The sequence below is a fragment of the Mchenga conophoros genome, linkage group LG2 (genome assembly GCF_057382185.1).
Source record: "Mchenga conophoros isolate Kocher_MC1m ecotype Shallow Benthic linkage group LG2, M_conophoros_male_GT1.1, whole genome shotgun sequence".
NCBI lineage: Eukaryota > Metazoa > Chordata > Actinopteri > Cichliformes > Cichlidae > Mchenga > Mchenga conophoros.
The window spans coordinates 6,748,942-6,769,746 of NC_140527.1; the positions used below are offsets into that span (position 1 = coordinate 6,748,942).

Genomic DNA, 20,805 nt, shown 5'->3' on the forward strand with positions numbered 1-20,805 from the left:
CATTCCACTCATTTTTCTGCAGCAGCTGTGTCTCTTTCAGTCTGATTATTTGTTTAACCCTTTCATGTTTTTCTGAAAAGATAACATTATAGTTTTATCTTCCTGTGTAAAATCAGCTGCTCTGCTGTAGACTTATATCATCTTTGTGACTGAGCGAATGCTGCCAAACACCACCCCCTTTATGTAAATGTGCTTAAAGCTAGATTGACAAACCCTGTGTTAACCATACTGATATTAGGGTGCTTAAAGCCACATAACAAAAAGATAACTTGTTTTGTAGTACAAAACCCAGCCTTCCGCCTATCGCAGTTTCTGGATAGAGTGGCCATCTAACTCACATTGGATTCCCTAAGGAGATCAAGGATTTTCTGTCTGACTGCAAGATGAAAAACTCTGAAAAGAGGCAGCTAAACTGGCTAGCTCGAAGGCAAACACAGCACAGGAAGGACTGGTGGTAACTTATTAGCAGCAACTTTCAAAATACTACCCAGGATATTGTTGTCCTGTAACGTAAATACATCAGACTCTGAAGTAAGACTAAAACCGGTCTCCAAATATTACTTAGGCAGCTCTTAATATACCTGAGCAGTCAGTCTAAATAAAGTCTACATGTGGAAAACACCAGAATTTCAAATTTTAAAAATGATTTGTTTATTACACTATCCTATTGCAATTACAGTATACACTATCCCATAATAACTGTTTGGATCACTCTGTTTTGGTTATGCTAGTGAAAAAACAAGTCCTTACATTCGCATCACTTAGCAATTCTCTATTTCCTCTCTTCCTTTATAAAAAAGTAGCTTGTTCACTTTATACTGTCCAGCAGCTGAAAATCCAACACATTTGTCATGTCACTGGGTCACATGTTTTTCACTAAATATAGAATGAGGTCAATGCTTTGATATTAGAAAACACCCACAATGCTGTAACCCAGTCAACCTCCCCCCCACACTCCTCTTCTTCTGTACATCTCTGTATCTATGACTTACTCACAAACGCTGCTTCAAGCAATGTTGGCAGCTATTGTTCACTTTCATTTCAGCAAATTTTACAAAGGTCTGATATCCAGGAAGGACAAAGTAGGTGGAAACAAAAGAGGAATAAAATGCAGAGAGCAATAAAAAGAAAACTTTTCAGGATAATGGCTCATGCAGGAAAATGGCTTTTAACCAATACTTTAATGGAAAGGCATGTTGCGCAGACTGCAAAAATGGTTTTGGAACCCATTCACTTCAAGTAAACAAACCTGCAACGGGATTCAATTGGCCAATTGAATCCCGACTGAATCATCAACAGTCTGCAGAGCTTTTAAGGGGTTATTTAAGCTTGTGTTGTCATTGGAATATTTTAGAGGACGGGGGGGGGGGGGGTAGAATGAAATTTAAATTAAAAACAAATGGAAACCAACAAAAAAGCTTAAAAGTTTATATTTATATTATAAAAGAATATTAATAAATTAATAAAACCTATAGTCCAAACTGTATCTCTTGAAAATGCACAATCTAGTAAACTGTTACTGAAAAAGTCATAACCTCACTAAATTACAAATGTATAGCCCTTATGTTTTCCCTGGTTAACTCAATTCTACTATTTATAGGTAGCTAAACTTATCTCTGAAAGTCCTCCTGTAAACATTAATGAAATTATTCTGCACTGACAACCTCTTATTCTGCACTACAGGGGAGAGTAACATCAAACATGTTTAATTGGCTAATTTGTCACATGATTGTTTGGGATCTGTGGCCTAGTCCTCAGCACACGCCTTTGATGGAATAATTGGCCATTTTGGGCACATAATGACATGCAAATGACTATAAGTTCCTTTGAAGCTGGCCAAGCTAGAAATAAAGCCATCGATCAAAGACACCAGTTTCTTGTCTTGAGGTTCACAAACCTGCAGTGGTGTGTGTGCTGTGTACAGGGGAGCCAACTGTACCAAAAATGGCACTAAACAGTGCTAATTAGTGCAGCATCTAAATAGATGTGCCGCTTCTGTAGGTTTCTATACGGCTGAAAAGTACCATGAAAAGAGAGATATAGTTTCATATTCTTCTCCGTTAGCAGGGGGTACTATAATTAAAACATTTTTTTCCAAAGGCTCATGGTTTGATATCAAAGACAAACTTGTCCTTCAAATCAATGCTGCACAATGTTTCCATCTAATATTTATAAATTGCTTGTTCTTTTGACTGTGGTGATGTTTCATCAGAAAGTACATTATATACTTTCCATTTTCACTCTAATAGTTAATAATTAATGAAAAAAGAAAACATATTTCCACCAACACCATGTTCTTTGTCTTCTATGCTCAGTTTCTTCCCAAGATCCTTGTTACTGTTCAATTTAAAATTCCAGCCTACACAGACATTGCTCTCAGACTAAGACCTTTTGGAGTGGCCTAAGACTTTTTACTTATAGAGTATGATTTTTTTTTCTGTTAAAACTATAATAGACTACATGTTCTGCTTTTCTTAAATATGTTTTAGCTTTTTTCTCCCAGACCTGTCTGCAAAGAAGCACTATAAACAAACACACTGCAGCAAATCAGAATTGTCTATAGCATTGTTTTTTTTATACAGTCCATAGCAGATGGTGCTAATTGTTTGTATAAATAGGGTAAATCAAGCCTCAGGTGTCTAGACTGTGTGCCGCAGGAGAACACACACACAGAGGAGAAAAAATAAATAAATAGGAAGAAATACCACTCATAAATGAACACTGTATAAATTAGAAGTCTCTTTGTGGGGTAAATTCTCAAAGGCTTTTCCTTTCTGTGTCACTAAAATAGTACCCGTATAAATCATTATTTATAGATCAAGCATTAATCCAAATTAGAATTCATTTAATAACATGACATTCATGCCAACAAAATGCAAACACCTACTGTAAGTTTATTATGTTATTCACCAACACATGGCACCCTATCAGAGTTTTTCCTGGCTCAGAGTGAGCCTTTGGAGGAGGCTGACCATGCAAGTAACTACACATGCAGTAAAGGCACCAAGTATGTGCTTTTGTAGCTGACATAAATGGAGTTTGTATTATTATTCGAATACACAGTCAAAAGAAAGACAATTATGTTTAAATAAATCTTAAGGAAACTGTTTAAAAATATAATTTTAGAACAGTGCTGTTTCTTTGGATTTTATGCTGAGAAAAACTATGACTATGTATATAGCCACGACTGCAGTGAATACATATAACGAGGAATTTATTTGATCAGTGTTATATAAACACATGAAATATAGTGATGCATAGAAAAAGTACAGTGTGCATCACAGCTTCCAGCCATTGTTACATAATATATAATTTAATAGTCTAAGTAAAGTAAGTAGCTTATAACAAAGTAAGCTCGGTGTGATTCAATTATTGTGTTTATTGTTTGAGCTAGATTGGCTGTTAAGTTTCCAGACTAAAAACTCTGAAAGTCCATGCAGGTGTTATTGCTCTGTCATCAAATCAACACACTCTGCAAGTGGAAATGTTCTAATAAAGAGGAAAACATACAAAATAAAAGAAAAAAACAGATAAACACAATACAAGGACACTGAAAACCACAGATAAAGACAGGGAGTGTGTTTGCCCTATAAAATCAAAATCACATCACAGAAACTACTGCCAGTAAAGCCTATCATGTTTACTGGATTCAAGGGCACGCTGTCAGCTATGGATCAAATTAAAATATGAGATGACATCACTAATGTCCAGTGTACTACACAGCTCTCCATCACAGTGCTGTGTTATAATCATCATCATCATCATGGCTACGCTGCAGATCATTGCTTTACGGTTGATGGAGCCTTTACATAACCAAAGGGAGGAAGAGTAAAGTGACAGATTGCTGTGCAGAAACAACCCAGAGGAAAACAGATCAAGCAAATTATTAAAGAATTTCATTAAAGCTCCCCAAGTTTCTTTCATGTTCATCTATTTTTGTGTTTGGGAACTTACAAATCATCCCTTTCATTCTACAAAAATGCAATTTTACTATCATGAACCACATGCACCAAACTGTAAAACTGCAGGAAGAAAATGTATTCTTATGTTAACATGAGAAGTTTACTGTACATAGTACAAACTCTACAGGCTCCTGCCTTACTGGGCTGGGTACAAAAGTACTCCTGATATGAAATGTAAGGACACAGCAATGTAAGGCATGTGACTTTGCTTAAAGTACTGACTTAATAACAGTGTAAAAATGAATGTGTTAATGAATCATTCTTATTTAAAAATGTACTTATTATTATTTAAATAACATCAGTACACAGACATAGCACTGTGTTCTGCAGATGCAGAGTTTCTCTTCTCTCTTTCACCACGTACACCCTTCCGTACATGGACAGTCCAGAACAGACAAGAGACAGGTGACATTAATCAAGCTGACGATAACTCATAATTTTACCTAAAGTAAATAATGAGCTTTCAGCCTAGCATAACAAAAGAGCCCAACAGTGAAAGCATAGTCACAAGTTGCTGTTTCCCATTAAATCACAATTAATTCACAGACTATTGAAAAAGAAAAAAAATCACAAACCAACAGCATTTCTGGGTGAAGTGAGCATGAAATGACTCCAGACTGTGGAGCATTTGTTGTTAAGTTCCTCCATGCTGTTTAGCTTTCCTTCTAGCAAAATATGTGAGTCTAGCATTGCACTAAAGTAGGATAACATAGCAGTATTAAATTGAATTGATACGACTTTCAAGGCCCCGCGATTGGCCGATTCTCACTGACACCTAGTCCAGGATATTTCGTCTGTATTGGACTGGTACCTCCTTTAAGTATCAGATTAACAGATCCTTTAATTAGGGGCTAAAGTGGAACATTTTTTTGCATTTAGATGAAGGGCTCATGACTTTCAGTTGCCCTTGGGGACACAGGCCTTCAACATGAGTGATTTGATCAGCTCAGGAAGCTGCTGTTGGACTGTTGATACAGCTTGTAGTGAAACCTACTTATGGCAGGAGCTGCCATCCCACCCAGCTAAATTAGCTGCTAAGTCTTAGGGTTCAATGTTTTATCACTTTGACAGGAGTCAGGGCTGTGTATAAACAAACTAAACTTGCAGCCTATAAAACTAGATCACTTCTCTTGACATGGAAGAACAGCTTTAGGTCCTGTAGCCTTCGGTAAATATTGACTGCCTTCGCCATCTCCAGTCACTCCATGCTCTTGTCTTCCCATCTTTCAGCCTTAACTGTACAAAATAACACCACAGATATTATGCCACTCAGTCCAAAACTGCAGATTTCAGTGATTGACAATGCCAGTAAAACAAATACAAGTTGATGCATTTTGCCAAACCGTACAAGGTAAGTGTTCAATATACAACCGGCGCCTTCACTCATAAAACAATACGTTTGCAGATTCCAATGTATTCTTGTTGAGCATGTTTGATTTACATTGAGGTAACATTTCTCCCTCAGCCCACTGTTTTTTAATTCTCTGCATCCAATTATTTAACATTTTTTCTACACTCCATCTTCAGTGGATCCTTCCCAACAAGTGCAGGAGAAAAGCTGTTCCTGCTAACCACAACAGAGTAATGAAACTATTGTACTCTAAATTTGCCCAATCAGTTTTCAGCAAATGGGCTAGTGCTAATCCCTACAGCTATATCATACAGCCACGCTTTTTTTCTACTGAATCTGTTTTCATTCAGTTATAATAAGGAAGGTCAGCGCTGCCATGTATTCAGTGATATGACTATCATTAGCAGATCACTGTGTCAGAGAAAAAGGCTGGGAAAAAATCAATAAAAAAGCTACATCTCTGTTTTGCTGTAATGCCTGAACTCTGATTTAGGATGACTATGTTCTGCTCTCCAAGTTGTCCAATAACAAAATTTTGTGCAGTGTCAATTTAGGGAAGTATGAATGGGCATTATCACGGCTCCAGACAGCAGACTTTCTCAGTGTCTCCTTTTAAAAGGTGGCAAAGTCATAGAGGCTACATTTATTCCTGTGGTAGAAAGTAATTTCAGTGCATTCTTTCAAGCATATTGCCTTCAACCTGGCCTTGTATTTCTCCATTCTCTGCATAATGTCAAACATTAATTCTCTTACTGACCATTTAAGAAGAAAAAGCCAGCTGCCACTGGTCTCATGCAAGGTGTGGATTGTTATGTCTCAGGATATGTTGCTCTCTTAGCTTCTTTATCTTTCAGATAATGACTTGTTTGCCCTTAATCTATATTTCCTTGACTGTGATAAGGTTTTTGTCATAAATATCCATTTTCAGTGTAAAAACTGCAGAGAAACTGTGTGACGGCACATAGACGTGTCATTTATTGTGTCAATTTACACACACAGAGGCCTTGTGGATGTGTATGTGTATATCTGTGTGTCTGTCTTCCTCTTTTTAGTGACTAAAAAGACAAATGTGATCCTGCATTGACTGATTTAATACACATCAGTTAAGCACATAATCGGGATAGATTGAACTTGAACATTAATCTCCTCTGCCCTGAGTATTGCAGAATACAACATACTGTCTCATCTATATGTCAAATATAGAATAATATGACAGAAAACTTTGAAAAGAGTATTTTTAAACATCTCAAAACTACATCCCTATGATAATTAAGTATTCCAGTGTTTTATTAAACGGAATATTCTTCTTTTGTTTTTTTGTGACTGACTTGAATGAGTCCGTCTTATTCCGAAAACAACCTTTAATCAACAAAGCATATCAAGATGTGCACAGACTAACTTTAGAGTTGACTGGCACCAAGACCCTGCAGCTGACAATGGTTTGGACGTCCTTGCGAACTTAATGATTCACAGGTCTAGATTTTAATGAGCAGCTTGTTCTTTGGCACTGCTGCCGATGACAGTGCCAGGTCCTGTAGAGAGGTCGCAGCATTAATGGCGCCACAGAGTCATTAAAAGAAAGCAAGAACACACAGGAGGTTCTGAAACCCTGTACACAAGCTGATCTCACTGGAGTGACTCTCCAGTGGGAAAGGCGCAGACACATCATTAAGGTAGGATGTCTCTAGAGGCCGGAAGCTATGATGCTTCATGAGCATGTTTTTCTTGGTGGAGCCCGCGGGAGTTGTCCACAAAGAGTTTGTTGTACTACGAATGCCAGGGAAGCAGCTAATAACAGAAGCACTTTACTTCTACAAGCCCTACTTTTATAGACATAACCTAATTACAGATGTTCACCATAGTTCTGCTGCCTTACATGATATTGCTGCAAAGGACAATATGTACCATTGCTCTACAATATTAAGAGTTGATTTAATGTCCTTAACAATTTAGGTTTGGGGGGGGGGGGGAATATTTGTTATTCACTGGAGTTTAAAAGCGAAAACTCTTTCTCACCTTTTGTTATAAGCCAAGCTATGCATGGATGCAAAAATACAAGGGACACCTAAAATCTTTTTGATGATCCAAATGGTGTGCTGCTCCTAATCACTCTTCTTTTTTCCTTACAAAGAAGCAGTAGATAAATTAGACCCAGTGGCAGCCAGTTTTCTCTGCTTGCACGTTCCAAGCAAGTCAGTAACATCTTCATATCAGTGCCACGTATCAGTAACATCATACATTTCTCATCCATGCAACATTCCCCTATCCTAGTCTGTTTCTTTAAGACTGTCAATCACTGCAGGTGCCAAGTCATGTGATTTTGACATCACTTTTGGGGGGCAGCCTCATTCCCATTTTTTCATATACTGAAGCACAAATGATGCTAACGTAAACTTACAAACAGAGCCTAAGTGTAACTATTACAGTCCTGCATTAAATAAAATAGTAATAATAATAAAATATGATAGAATGAGTCTACTTTGGCACTCAGCAGGGCAGGAGAACAGAGTGGACATGGGAAAAAGACAGTCTTTGAGTGTCGTATCAAATTTGGCAAATGATTAATATCAAAATGCTTTTAAGGCTACACGAAACAAATATTTTTCAGACTGAATTACAAATCATTCTCATAAGCCAAGAATTTGCTTCAGAGACAAAAATTCTATCATCAGTCCCCTTACCCCAAATCTTCTTACTATCATGTATGCCTTCTGCTCTGACACATACAGTGTGCCCCTTATATATTTTATAGTTAAGATTACTCAGATCTAATTGGTTTAATTAATCTGAGCCCGTCTACCTTTCACGTTTTACTAACTGTTGACAAATATGTGCATATCACAAATCAGTCCCTCTGGGTGCTTCAAGAAGCTATTTTGTTTAACTGGGTCATGGATTTTTACAATCAGAATTTCCCATCTTTTAACAGATTTAGCGCAACGATATTTTAAACATGCAGCATTATGTCCATGTGTGTATGTATAACAATGTAGGTGCTAGAGATCAGTCAAATTTTAACCAATCTATGCACTGTATTGTCTGAAGTCATGGTGTTTCAAAGTGGTCTCAAATTATACCGCAGCATGGAATCTGCTATTTCATGGCTTTTTAATGATGTTTTACGCATTGCTGATACTTTTTACTCCATTCTTGTATTGCTTGATCTCACTGCTATTGGCTGCAGACTCCCATCTCAGCACTTTTAATTCTTATTCTCATTTTTATTTTCATGTCTATTTAAGCTTAATTTATAACAGTATTTATAACAGTATGTTTGCACTGAAGCACCGCAGCAATTTCCTAATGTTGTAAACCCGCTCAACATTTGGCAATAAAACCCTTTCTTATTCTGATTCTGATTCTATGTTTTTAATCTGTGGACTATGAGACTGGGTATTATTGTCCATGGCCATGACCTAAATTGGTTCAACTTTCATGGAAGTCTTGTCCGACTAATGATCCTGCTTTCAGCCACTGGTTACTTCCCTTTTAAAACAGCCTCTCTGACATGGTAAATTCAGGCCTAATTCTTCTAATTCTGTTTTTATTATGTATGCCACCTCTTGGGTCTTCATTCAGAAAATATAACACAGCCTATTACTTGGTGATATACCAAATATTGAAACCTGAAACTGAAACTTGTGTGTAAAACCTTGAAGCTGACATTTTAGTCATTTTTAGACAGTTTCACTTCTGCCCGTATAAGAAGTCTCTAAAACCGTAAATCGTAAATCCTATTTAGAGAGCCTATGTTATATTAATCGTTTGGTAAAATTAAAGTTACACAAGAAATATCTGTTATAATTACTATATTACAGCAAGTTGCTTCAAAATTCAAGATTATCAGCAGAATAAAAACAATAATCACCAATCACAATACCATGGTAAGGCGATATAATAAAACAATATTAAACATCTAGAATATATTTCAATTAAAATATTTTGACACTAATTCTAGCATGAGAAGGAGTTGTGAAATTATAATGTATATCTTGTTCATTAACAAATACTGGAAAATTGTAACTCTGAAACATGGTCATGTATTTGTTCGGTTTATTTTTGTTTTGTTTTTTAATCCAGTAACCTTGAAAAAAACGCTGGACTGAACCACATGATCTTGCACATGTTCACAGGAATGGAGAATTCATTTATATTCTGAGCCTATGGCAATAATTCTAACTCTATCAAATCACAGAGAAAAAATGTGTCTTCTTCCAAAATGCTCAAACCAATATGTTATGCAACTGCCAGAAGTCTCCAGCACACCATTTCACTTCATACAGGTATGATGTCAAGTAATAACATCAGTTCATCCCCAAAGCTGAAACACAGACAGGATCAAAGAGTAAAACTTCATCCATCTTGCAGCATGCAACAGCAAAGTAAGTGATGCAATGCAACAATACAGTTAGTAGTAAATAAAAAATTAAGAAGGACTGGTGCAGGAATTTATACTGGAAGCTGAATGTCTAAAGTTTTTCCTCAATGTATGATCTCCCACATAATTGGATGCACTTAATGCACTGTAACCACTTGCTTGATGTGGCGCAACCGTAGCCCTAATTGTCTCCACTTGTGGCAATTGCTCGCTGCAGAGATTGCTCGTCTTCATGCCCACATTGCCCTCCACAGATTGGACAGGCTTTTGTGCACCACTTAATTTTCAATCAGATTCGATCCTGGTTAAGTTGCCGTGCAGTGTGAGAGGAAAATGGGGGTCATGTGTTCTCCCCGGTGCTAACGAGAAGCTTCAGTCAACACATGGCTGTCATTTTTTATCCTGTCTTTCATAATAGATAAAAGGCCCAGCAAATGTTTGGCTGACAAGCCCTGTCCATTTCCAACATAGATCCATCCAGCTAGGACCAGAACCAAGAGTGACTCAACTTTTTATGCATATGGATGTCAGTTCAAAAGCAATCATTTTCATGGCTCTATGTTAAAGCTGGCCTAGAGGGCTAATTGTCTGTCTGTCAAATTAAAATGAAGCAAAATCTCTTCAGTGATCAAGAGATCCTGGGCTTGTCTGCTGATGATATGTGGTCTCATTAAGACATCACAATGACATTTAAATAACTGTACAGTTTAACAGCATCTATTAATAAATCAAGGCACCATGGCATCATGGGTAACGCTGATGAACATATTCAGATCAGCATTTAGATTTTTTTTTAATTCTCAACTATCATATACCATATACAGTACTCAAGGGAAAACTGAATATATAAGTAAGCGCTATATAAATGCAATCCATTATAATTATTATTATAAGTAATATAGATAGTTAGACTAACAAATGTGTGTTGGTATGTGATTGGCAGATGACTGTTTGACAGTCATCATTTTATCAGCATCTGTATAGCCAACAGCAACAAAAATATGAACCAATTTGTCCCAGCCAACAAAGCGTTAGTAGCTCTTGCATGTCATGACAGTTATAGCATTGTGTTTCGAAGTAAACAACCAATTGTCACCTAATACAGCAAGATTAATATGTTGAACAGTATACCGCACCTTATGCTGTATAAGATAAACCTTCTGTGTATTAATTCAATATTCAACAGTAATTCAATATAGCATATCTGAATAATACCTATGATTCGCATCCAAAGAAGGACAAGGGCAGCATCAGTTTTAAAAAAGCCTTTAGAAAAATATGCGCCAAACATGTTCATCATAAACCACCTCCTCAAATTCAACACTAAGATCCTAGCAGCATGAACCCAGTAAACTTAGTTTCAATTCATTGTTTATTGATCAAATATTGGAACTGTGAACTACTTACCTTGATTTTTTTCCTTTTCACTTTAGAATGACAGATTATGCTTGAAAGTGTTAACCAAGAAGCATGAAGGGAGTGCATATCTTTGCCAATATCTATAGTTAGTCATTATTCCTTGTCTATTCAGATTTATAATCTGATTTTTTCTAAATGACTTTCTATATACTGCTTATGGTAAAAACAAACCGAATAGAGGAAAAATGTATATTGTTTCCGAGCACGGCAGGTTTATTAGCATTAGTCCCTCCAATTTTGTAAGAATTCTTTGGTTTAAACAGCTTTCTTCATTAGAGAAAAGAAGAAAAATAAGCTTTTCACAAATGGCTTAGCTATCTTCCAAATCTAAATGAAAGCTTTATTGTATATAATAAGGTAACTTTAACTCTTTAGTCTAACATTAGATTTGTCAGATCTTCAGTCTTACATTGTGCACAATCAATAATGTCATGGGATAAGGGACTTGATTTTCCTTAGCCAAGCAATAAATATCAGCCTGAATTTATGCAATTTCAAAAAAAGAAGAACAATGTGCACCTTACTACAGTTTGCAGCACAGTGGTGCAAGTGATGCTTAAAAACGTAATTACCAATTCTAAATTTGCAATGCTGTGGTAAATAAAATGCCATATACACCAGTCCAATTCCATTCCCCAATTAACTGTTCAGTAACAATATCTGGGGATGTTTTGTTTTGTTTTTTTAAGTAAGAACTGGCCATTTAAATCATCCCTGTGACAGAGCACAACTTGACCCTCTACTAATGAAAGCTTTAATACAGCTTTAATCTCACTCATGGTTCTGATTGGTTAATTGTTAGTCAACCGACAAGTTGATGACTGTTCTTTTTTAGAAACTGCTGTTTTATGTCACAGCACCAAAAGAAACAGTCCACAGTCTCAAAGGTCTGGACCCAAGCAAGCGCTTTAGAGGCAGCTAATGCTGAAAGAAGGGAGGAAAAGTCATTATTATGCTATGATAATGAGTATATATCTTCCTGTTGCTACATAAATTGGACCCATTACCTGGAGGACAAATAATCAAGTAACATATTTAACATGCCATTGAGGGCACATTCTGCTTTACCCACTAATAATCCCTGGATCATAATTACATCTAGATCTGGCTGTAAGCCCTATTACATTTGCTCAATTATTCCTTTCCTCTCGCTGCTATGCTGCCTTTTGTACTTGCAACAAAGAACAAATTCCCTGAAGCTGTCTAACATTTAAGCAATCGCTTTGTTTTCCAATGTAAAGTTTAAAATCACAAACAATTTTTAAAAATATAATTTATGGTTTAATTTCTAAATATTTTAAAGTGCAGAGGAGAAAAATAATACTGTGATTACTAATCGCTCCAACAGGCTCCTGTGTCCTCTCCCTGGAGCTTTTATCCGATGAGAAATTGATTACATATCAGTCACAGTAGAAAGAAAAACTATCCGGACTGAACAAAGGATGCAATGTTTAAAAAAAGAAGGAAAAAAAAGAGCCTTTGTTTCCCCCCCTTCTTTTGGCTCTTGTTGATCTGATATTGATCACCTGACACTGGTCAAATATCCCACTCTGCATTCCGAACAGATGCTGATGAGTGGGGAGGGGATAGCCTGACAGGACAGGGCACATGTGGCAAGCTAGTTAGGACAGTCACTCACAGGAGGATCATTGATCTAGATGCCGTTTTGTGTTTTTAGGATAAAATGCATGCTCAAGTGTTAACACTGCCTTACCTGCATCGCTTTTTTGCTCCCTTAACGTATTCCAAGTCATGAGGCTGCAGTTTTAAGATGGTTTGTATGCCGGCTCTTGTATTGTAAAGGGAATTGATGTAAATGCTTGTTTTCCTACCTACACTTAGGCTTTGTTCATCTTTAAATTGAACATTTCAGTAGTGGAAGAAGGCATACTTGGGTAAGGAGGATGTGCTGTTTGTTTTTGTTTTGGTTTATTTTGGTTTTACATCCCGAGAATGTTGTCCTCAAAACTCTCTGTAAGGAGGACCGCAGAGAGTTTCATGTGCGACACTATATAGATCCAAGCACCATTCCTAGTCTCTTGTGTAGTTACTTTTCAAAGTTAACAAGTATGTGGAGAAACCCTGTCAAATCAATGCAGATGCAGTCTCTCATGAATATTATGCATATGCTGTATGTGAGGATTTTTCATCAATCCCCTTTGACCTGAAAGGAAAAGGTGCAGAGTGTCAGGAGCTTTTACTTCAGTGATGTCTAGCATTGTGAAGGGAGAAGAGCCTGTTTCCGGGGACTAAGAATAATTGGTATGTTTATACAATCAATGGTAGAATGCAGTCAGCCTTCTCTGGGGAAATATGAACACAACAGCACTACCACCTGCTCCTACCTCTAGAGTGTGCTTTGCAAACCAGAGAGAGCTATATGACTGGTTTCAGGTAGCGTCCTCTTTGTTAAGCTCCTTTCACTATGCGGTATTAATACGGTAGTGTAAATGTAAATAAAATGTCATGGATGTCTGCATGTTCAGTAATGTGTTAATTTTGATTTGGTTATTCAGGCAGATTTTTTTTAACATCATCTGCTTGAATTTTGACATGACATATCTAAATGTGAAGCAAAGCATGCATCTTTTTCACAACCATAACTGTTCTGCTGATATCTTGCTAATTACTATGCTGCTTTTGATGTTTGCTTGTATAAAACTCCCACATGAATTCAACAACATCACTATTTTCTCTATGACAAGATGAAAATGCAGATGCCATACTGGATAACTGCTTTACTGTGTACATTTTTACCTACACCAACCATGGCTCGTTAAACAGGCTCTGACTCACAGTCAATTTTTGTGAGAACATATTAATGACAACAACAAATTTCTATATGTTGTAATACCCCATAAAATCATCAGTTGAAATCTATGTGGAAATTTCCACTCCGGATCTGGGATGAGAGAGCTGAGTGTAAAAGCGAAGCTCTCAATGAGCTGTGGGTCGTGACCGAAAGAATGAGATCGTGAATACAAGCGGCGGAAATGGGTTTCCTCCAAAGGGTGGCTGGCCTCTCCCTTAGAGATAGGGTGAGAGGTTCAGCCATCCGGGAGGGGCTCAGAGTAAAGCCGCTGTTCCTCCACATCGAAAGGAGCCAGCTGAGGTGGTTCGGGCATCTGACAAGGATGCCCCCTGGGCGCCTCCTGGGCGAGGTTTTCTGGGCATGTCCCACCGGGAGGAGACCCAGCACACGCTGGACAGATTATATCTCTCGGCTGGCCTGGGAACACCTTGGTGTTCTGCCGGATAAGCTGGAGGAGGCGGCTGGGGAGAGGGAGGTCTGGGCTTCTCTGCTTGGGCTGCTGCCCCCGCGACCCGGCCCCGAATAAGCGGAAGAAAATGGATGGATGGAATTTCACAACAGCAAAGATAGAGACAAAATGTAAAGTTTTTCTAGACGTTTCCTACACATGCAATTTTTATCGCCAGGTAACCACCATATTTAAGCACTGCCTTTAAAAAAACATTGCCCAAATAACCTCTCAGAAGTATTACCAAGATGACTGTCAAGTGAACAGATTTGCTTAAAGAAGATTTGCTCAAATCAGGACTTTTTACTGATGTAAAACATTGTTACAATAAGCAGTGGGTGTATCCAAAGGTATTTCTAATGGCAACTTAAATATGTTAAATCCTGCAAGTGACGGGGCCATTTTGACTTCATATACTGTTCATTACTAAAGGTACAAGGTGGACTAGATAACACATCTGTCATGAGAAATATGTCACAAAGCTTCTTACCTTTGTAGAAGCACTCTTCACTGTGCATGATGGTAATCCTGTGTCCTCTGATGCACGAGGTTCGGTGGAGCTCACAATGGTTCTGGTAGAGTTTCCCATCTGAACCGCACACCGGCTTGTAGTGTGGTTTGCAGTGATCCAAGCACTTGCACTCCCCTTGGTCGGTCTCATGATTGACCACACAATGGCGTCCCAAGCCACAGTACTTGTGTTCACATGGACCCGGATAGCTGTTGTGCCCCATAAAGCCTAGAAAACACACAATGGGGCGTAGAGCATTACACTTCTGTCTGACTTTAACTCGTGATCTAAACAGGTTCCTGCCAGACACAAATCGGAAGCCTGGATTTAGGCTCCTGTCAAGGGCTGGATCTAATTCAGGCTTTTTCCCTGTCCCCTAGCCCCTCGGGGAATTCCCATCAATACAGGAAGGTGTTTTTCTCAACTCAAAGTGTCAGTGAGATCCATAAATTATGCAAGTCAAGTTCACTGTAAACCATTCACAGTAGGAAAAAGCAAAGAAATAATTTCTTTTTTTAAATTCATATTTACACCCGTGTGTCCTGAAAACCTCCCACTGAGTGGACTGATGAAAGAAAATGATTAACTAGACAAGCATATTTACAATAACAATCAATCAGTCAATCAGTTAACTTTAGTAGTTCAAAGACTCCACCCTTATGGTGAATGGATCCAGCAGCTCTTTTATTCCACTTCTCTGCTTTGAGGTTTCAAATATTTTATAAGCCTAGGAATGTGACAAGAAAACAGTGCAGTTCTATAAATTTGGGATTCACCGTCTTTGCTTCACTAATGAATATTTTCATTGTCGTCAATACAAGCTACAGAATTTCTATGGTCTTTTGATGGTTTCTATGATCTTGGTCTACTACCTAGGCTAAACCTTTTTCAGCGTGGCCTATCTAAGTTAACATCTAACACTGGCAAAAGTGCAAGAGCTACCTAAAAAAGATCAATATCCTTTACACAAACTCGTTTCAAATTTTTGATTTAAGGTTATCATAATGGGAAATTTTCCCTGTGTGCTCCCTTCTTAGGCAAAACTCAACATACATGTGCACAGAGGTTCAAGAGAGAATGTAACTATAACTGTGCAAAAGAACAGGAACAGGAACAATGAGAGTCATTCACAGTATAGTATAGTATAATATGTGACACGGTATTATTATTTCATTTCTAAATATCATTTTGTTCTGTAGAACAAAACCATGGTAACCATGAGAACATCTTTTAAAAACCTGGTGTTTCATCTCAATCGTAGCGATTATTTCCTACAAGATATAGACTAGTGATAATGTCATAATTAATCAATATATAAACTTTTCCAGTATTATTTTTGTTGGTATTCATTATATTTTTCTAACCATTTGGATCTTTTAAAATAAATTATGAACTGTTTAAGAAAAGTCCCTAAATGAATTAACAGCTCCCTACCAATTAAGTTGACAAACAAGGTTAGAAACAAGGTCAGTATACTTAAAACTAAACTAAACTTAAATGGTAAAAAAACCCAAAGAAAACTCGATTTTAAGAAAAAAGCACTGATACATTGTTGTGTTCCTAAAATGAACTAAAATGCAGACAAACTCTTGTTAGCTTTAGGTTTTGTCAGTTTGATCAAATGTGGCAACAGAACAAGGATGAGGAGGCTTTGGTCCAGATGTTTACTGGCACTTGACATGTTTACAGGACAGGTTTTTGTACTGTGAAAGCCATTACAGATGAGCATGTCAATGGCTGCATAAGAGGTGAGTCTGAAAATTATTTTTATGCACAAAATACAAGCATGACTTTTACAAGTCCAGTACGTTAAGGCATCAGTGTTTGTCTGAACGTAAAACATTTTGCCATGCCAAACACTAACCATATCATAATAAATTGAAAGCTTAAACTAAACGAACTAAAACTAAATATTTCAAACAATAAATATTAAATGGACCCACTCTTGAAACTAACAAATTAAAAATGGATGGAAAGAAAAAATTTGAAATTAAATATGAATAAAAACTCATGAAAAATACAAAACTCTAATAACTTTGATTGGAAACCACAAGGAGAGGGTTTGTTTACAAGGTCAATGTGCCCCTCAGTGTACATGTGCAGTACCTCCACCTTGCTGCAAGTGGGAACTGAATGACCAGAAGAGATGGAGCAGCTTGTATTTTGCAGTAACCAATGTATTTTCAAATAAAGTGACCCTTAAAATAGCAAGGGCTACAATGTCATTCAGTATTCATTGAATTCTAGGGTTAAGGAATTGAGGATTTAAAATGAAAAAATAACCAAAAACCGTATGTGTGAAAGGTGTCCTTGAGTAACAGATTTATTTCTGGAAGACTATAAGGTTGCAGTTCTGCAACAAACCCTGATCTCTGACCACTGTGTGGAGGAGGGGAAAAAAGGAGGAAAAGACGTAATAAGAGAGCCAAACATCACAGCTTATATGGTGATTCAGCAGCAAACATAAATAAAATCATGAAGCTGTGTGATTTGTGAGGATGACTTCATTTACAAGGGGTTTTATGAGTGCAAGATTAGTGTGATTTTCTCTGTGGTCTGCCTTTTCAACCTGTATGAACACTAACACGACTTGACAGGCCACAGATCAGTCCGTACAGTAACCCATGAACCATATCAAATATATTGGCTTTCTAATAGCAGCCTGCCCGCTCTTACATTGCCCTTTGGAATAGTCCACAAGAGGCGGAGGGGTATGTTGAGCGCAGAAGGAAAAAAAAATGAAAAAAATAACCTCAATCATACCTCTCAAGGCTGCACCCTGATGAACGTAAGGGAAGTCAGGCAATGACTACACGGAAAATGATTATAGCTTTGTCCACTACCTACTCCAATAGAGAAAAGGTCACTGTATTTATAGGCCTTAGTGTACCCTTATTTAAAAACTACCAAAGTAATAACACTACCCTGCAAATATAGTTCAACCTTTTTCTTTCACATGACAAAAGGGACATCATAAAGGCTGTAATAAAATATAAAATAAAAAAAACAAAATAAATAAAAAGAACACATACATATTTAAACACACACACACCTTCATACAGACCACCAACTGGTGTTAATGAATGAAAGCCCACCATGGCAAACAGCCTTATGGAGGAGTGTCATGAATTCTGTTTTAATGAACACAATCGCAACATGCCTTGTGCATATTAAAGAGGTGGAACTGGCTTTATGACTATGAAAACACACAAACACACACAATACAGAAGAGCCAATAGCGATACAGTTGTTTGATTGATGTACTTCCCTATCGAGGCCCTTACACTATAAGAGACTATGTGTCACAACAAGCTGTATCTTCCTTTTTTGTAGTTATTTATTTTCTATTTTCTCCAGCTTTATCAGAGAGCTGGAGAAATTCCTCAAATATTCAACATGAAATTAAATGGAAATTATTCTCATAACAGATGACATTTTTTAAAAATGTTTTATGTGATCGATAGAAACATTTTTCAATTCTGAGAATCTGCTCTTGTTCTGGGTTTTTAATCATAGTTTTTAAAACTACATCTAATTTTCATTTGAGACAATTTTGTTTTTTGGCTCAGTCCTACTCAAATACAAATAAGACAGTAATCTCACTGCAACTCATAGGAAACCCCACAAAAAGAATTTGCGGATGCAAAAAAAATTTCACATTCAATGACCAAGTAGTTGCAGCGACCAACTCTTCCCCCAGATATTGAGACTGCAAGGTGATTGCACAGGTCGCTGCTGCAAAAGCAGGAGGCAACCTAAAAATTGCAGTTGAGCTAAAACTGATTGTGATCACTTAAAGTCTGATGAAAGTCTCCAAACAATTCCATCAAATTGATAAATGCAGACAGATGGCAGAATGCCAACATGCTGCAATTGATTTACGTCATTCTGCACCAATGAGTCCAACTTGACTTCACTAGTTGTCAACTGGTTGTACTCTGGTTTAATTGCTATATAAAAGCAAGGTTGTTGATCATCAATGTGATACTTTTATTAAATTCCCTAACAACTACGTTGCTATTTATGGAGATTTTTTTTCTGTTTCAGATCTATGAGGTTTTGGCTAGACTCTGAATCTATGTAGTTAATGAGAATTTCTGGATGCAGACAGTACAACAGGACCCCAATCATACACAGATGACTGATTACACCTTATTGTCATTATATCACCACCTATCATCAAAGTAACTTTTAATATGGCAACTCATGGCAAGTTGTCACAGACTCTGATGCCCATCTTCATAGCAACCATTTCTAAAAGGACAAGATCGTAAGTTCATTGCACAGAGTCATTATAATATTGGCCATGCAATGGTCTCCGGTTACTGTTTTGTGACTATAGCATTTGATAAAGTTTAAGTGGCTTACAACCAGCTGAAATGACTTAGCTGTGAAGCAGATTGGGGTTTCAGAAAAGATAAAAGTCAATAACAGCATCCAAAGCATTTCTTTGCTGCCGAGAAAGACACTCACCCCCCTTACATACACTCTCTTCTGTATTGGGAATAATGAGAATGCATGATAGCTATCAAGAACAACGCAAAGAAAACAAAAATGTTGGTGTTTAGCAATACTACAGTCTTTACCACTTTAGTTCCAGTTCATGTTTAAGAGTAGATTTTAGTACATACCTATACTCGAACTGACTTCTAACCCATATTTAGCTATCAACTCTTCCAAAGCATTATTAAAAAAGTAGATTAAATATTAAAATAAGAGCTACATTTTGTCTACTTTGCCTGAGAATTATCGTAACAACTAGGCTTCTACTGGTAATGTTCACATAATGTAATTTCCTCTCCGACCACTGTCACTGCAGAGCACCGAATATCTAAAAAATATATAATGTCAATGCATTTTTGTTTTCCTTCCCATTATCCACTCCTAAAGCAAGATTATTTCTTACATAGCTATTTCGGCAAGTTGCCAGTGAACATACTGCATTAGGCATTTCATTTACTCAGAACCATATTACCCAATGCAAATTAGCTGCACACGATCACAACTCGTAGATCACAAAGTTTCACTTAATTTCCTCCACATAAGGATGCCCAACTTAACTGGAAAACTGTCATGTAAAATAGAAAAATAACAAAATAAGGTGTAAGCAGACCAGCATGCACAGATTTTACTCACGCTGCACACAAGCTGTTCACTACCAACCAATAAATATTGACTACAGAGAGGTGCTTCACTGCATTAATTACAATCTATGACATATTTAGCTTTGAGCGGGACAGTATAGTGCTCGATTCATTCACAGAGAAACCAAGATCAACACCATCTATTCACAGACAACCGCAGCAGATGGTTATAGAAATGCATTAAAGAAATAGCTTTGCTTCTGAGACCGGATCCATTACATTCTTTGTCGTTAGCATCACTTTATTCTTCCATTTATTAAAAACAACTTTTACTTTTGTAAAGTCTCCTTCTACAGAGATGGATATGAGCGGAAATCACAATAGTTTCAGGCTTTTGTTTTTATGATAATAGTTTGTATAATTATATGTATTTAAAGACAATGAGTCTAGAGATGTTTAAAAAAAACATACTGCATAATTTCAAAACTTCCTAGAACATCAGAAGAATCAGCTGAAAGACTTCTACAGTTTCACTTTTGAGGCTTTCAATCAGAAGCCTTCATGAATATCTGCCTTCAGTTTTAGCAGTCACACGTCAGGGTAAACAAAATGACTTAAAGTGGTGCGCCTCATTCATATCCCAAACAATCCCCCCACACATAGCCCGCATTATGCTCTATCCGTCACAGAGGATTTAGACGGGATACAAGTGTGTACACTGTGACCTGATTGGAGCCAGTCAATTTGCTAGTTTATTAATTCCCCGTGGTGCACTGGCGTAATGATTATTCAGTGAATTTGCGTCGCACAGCGAGGCATCCTCCGTCACCAGCAGGGTCA

General features: G+C 37.3%; 1 protein-coding gene across 2 annotated transcripts in view; it reads right to left on the bottom strand.

Moving 5' to 3' along the window:
- fstl5 (follistatin-like 5) overlaps nt 1-20,805 on the bottom strand; it is a 203,683-nt gene that overhangs the window by 110,165 nt on the left and 72,713 nt on the right. For both annotated transcript variants that reach the window (XM_085284620.1, XM_085284630.1), the window contains exon 4: nt 14,861-15,109. In XM_085284620.1, coding sequence (XP_085140746.1) covers nt 14,861-15,109 — 249 coding nt within the window. The remainder of the gene's footprint in view (nt 1-14,860; nt 15,110-20,805) is intronic.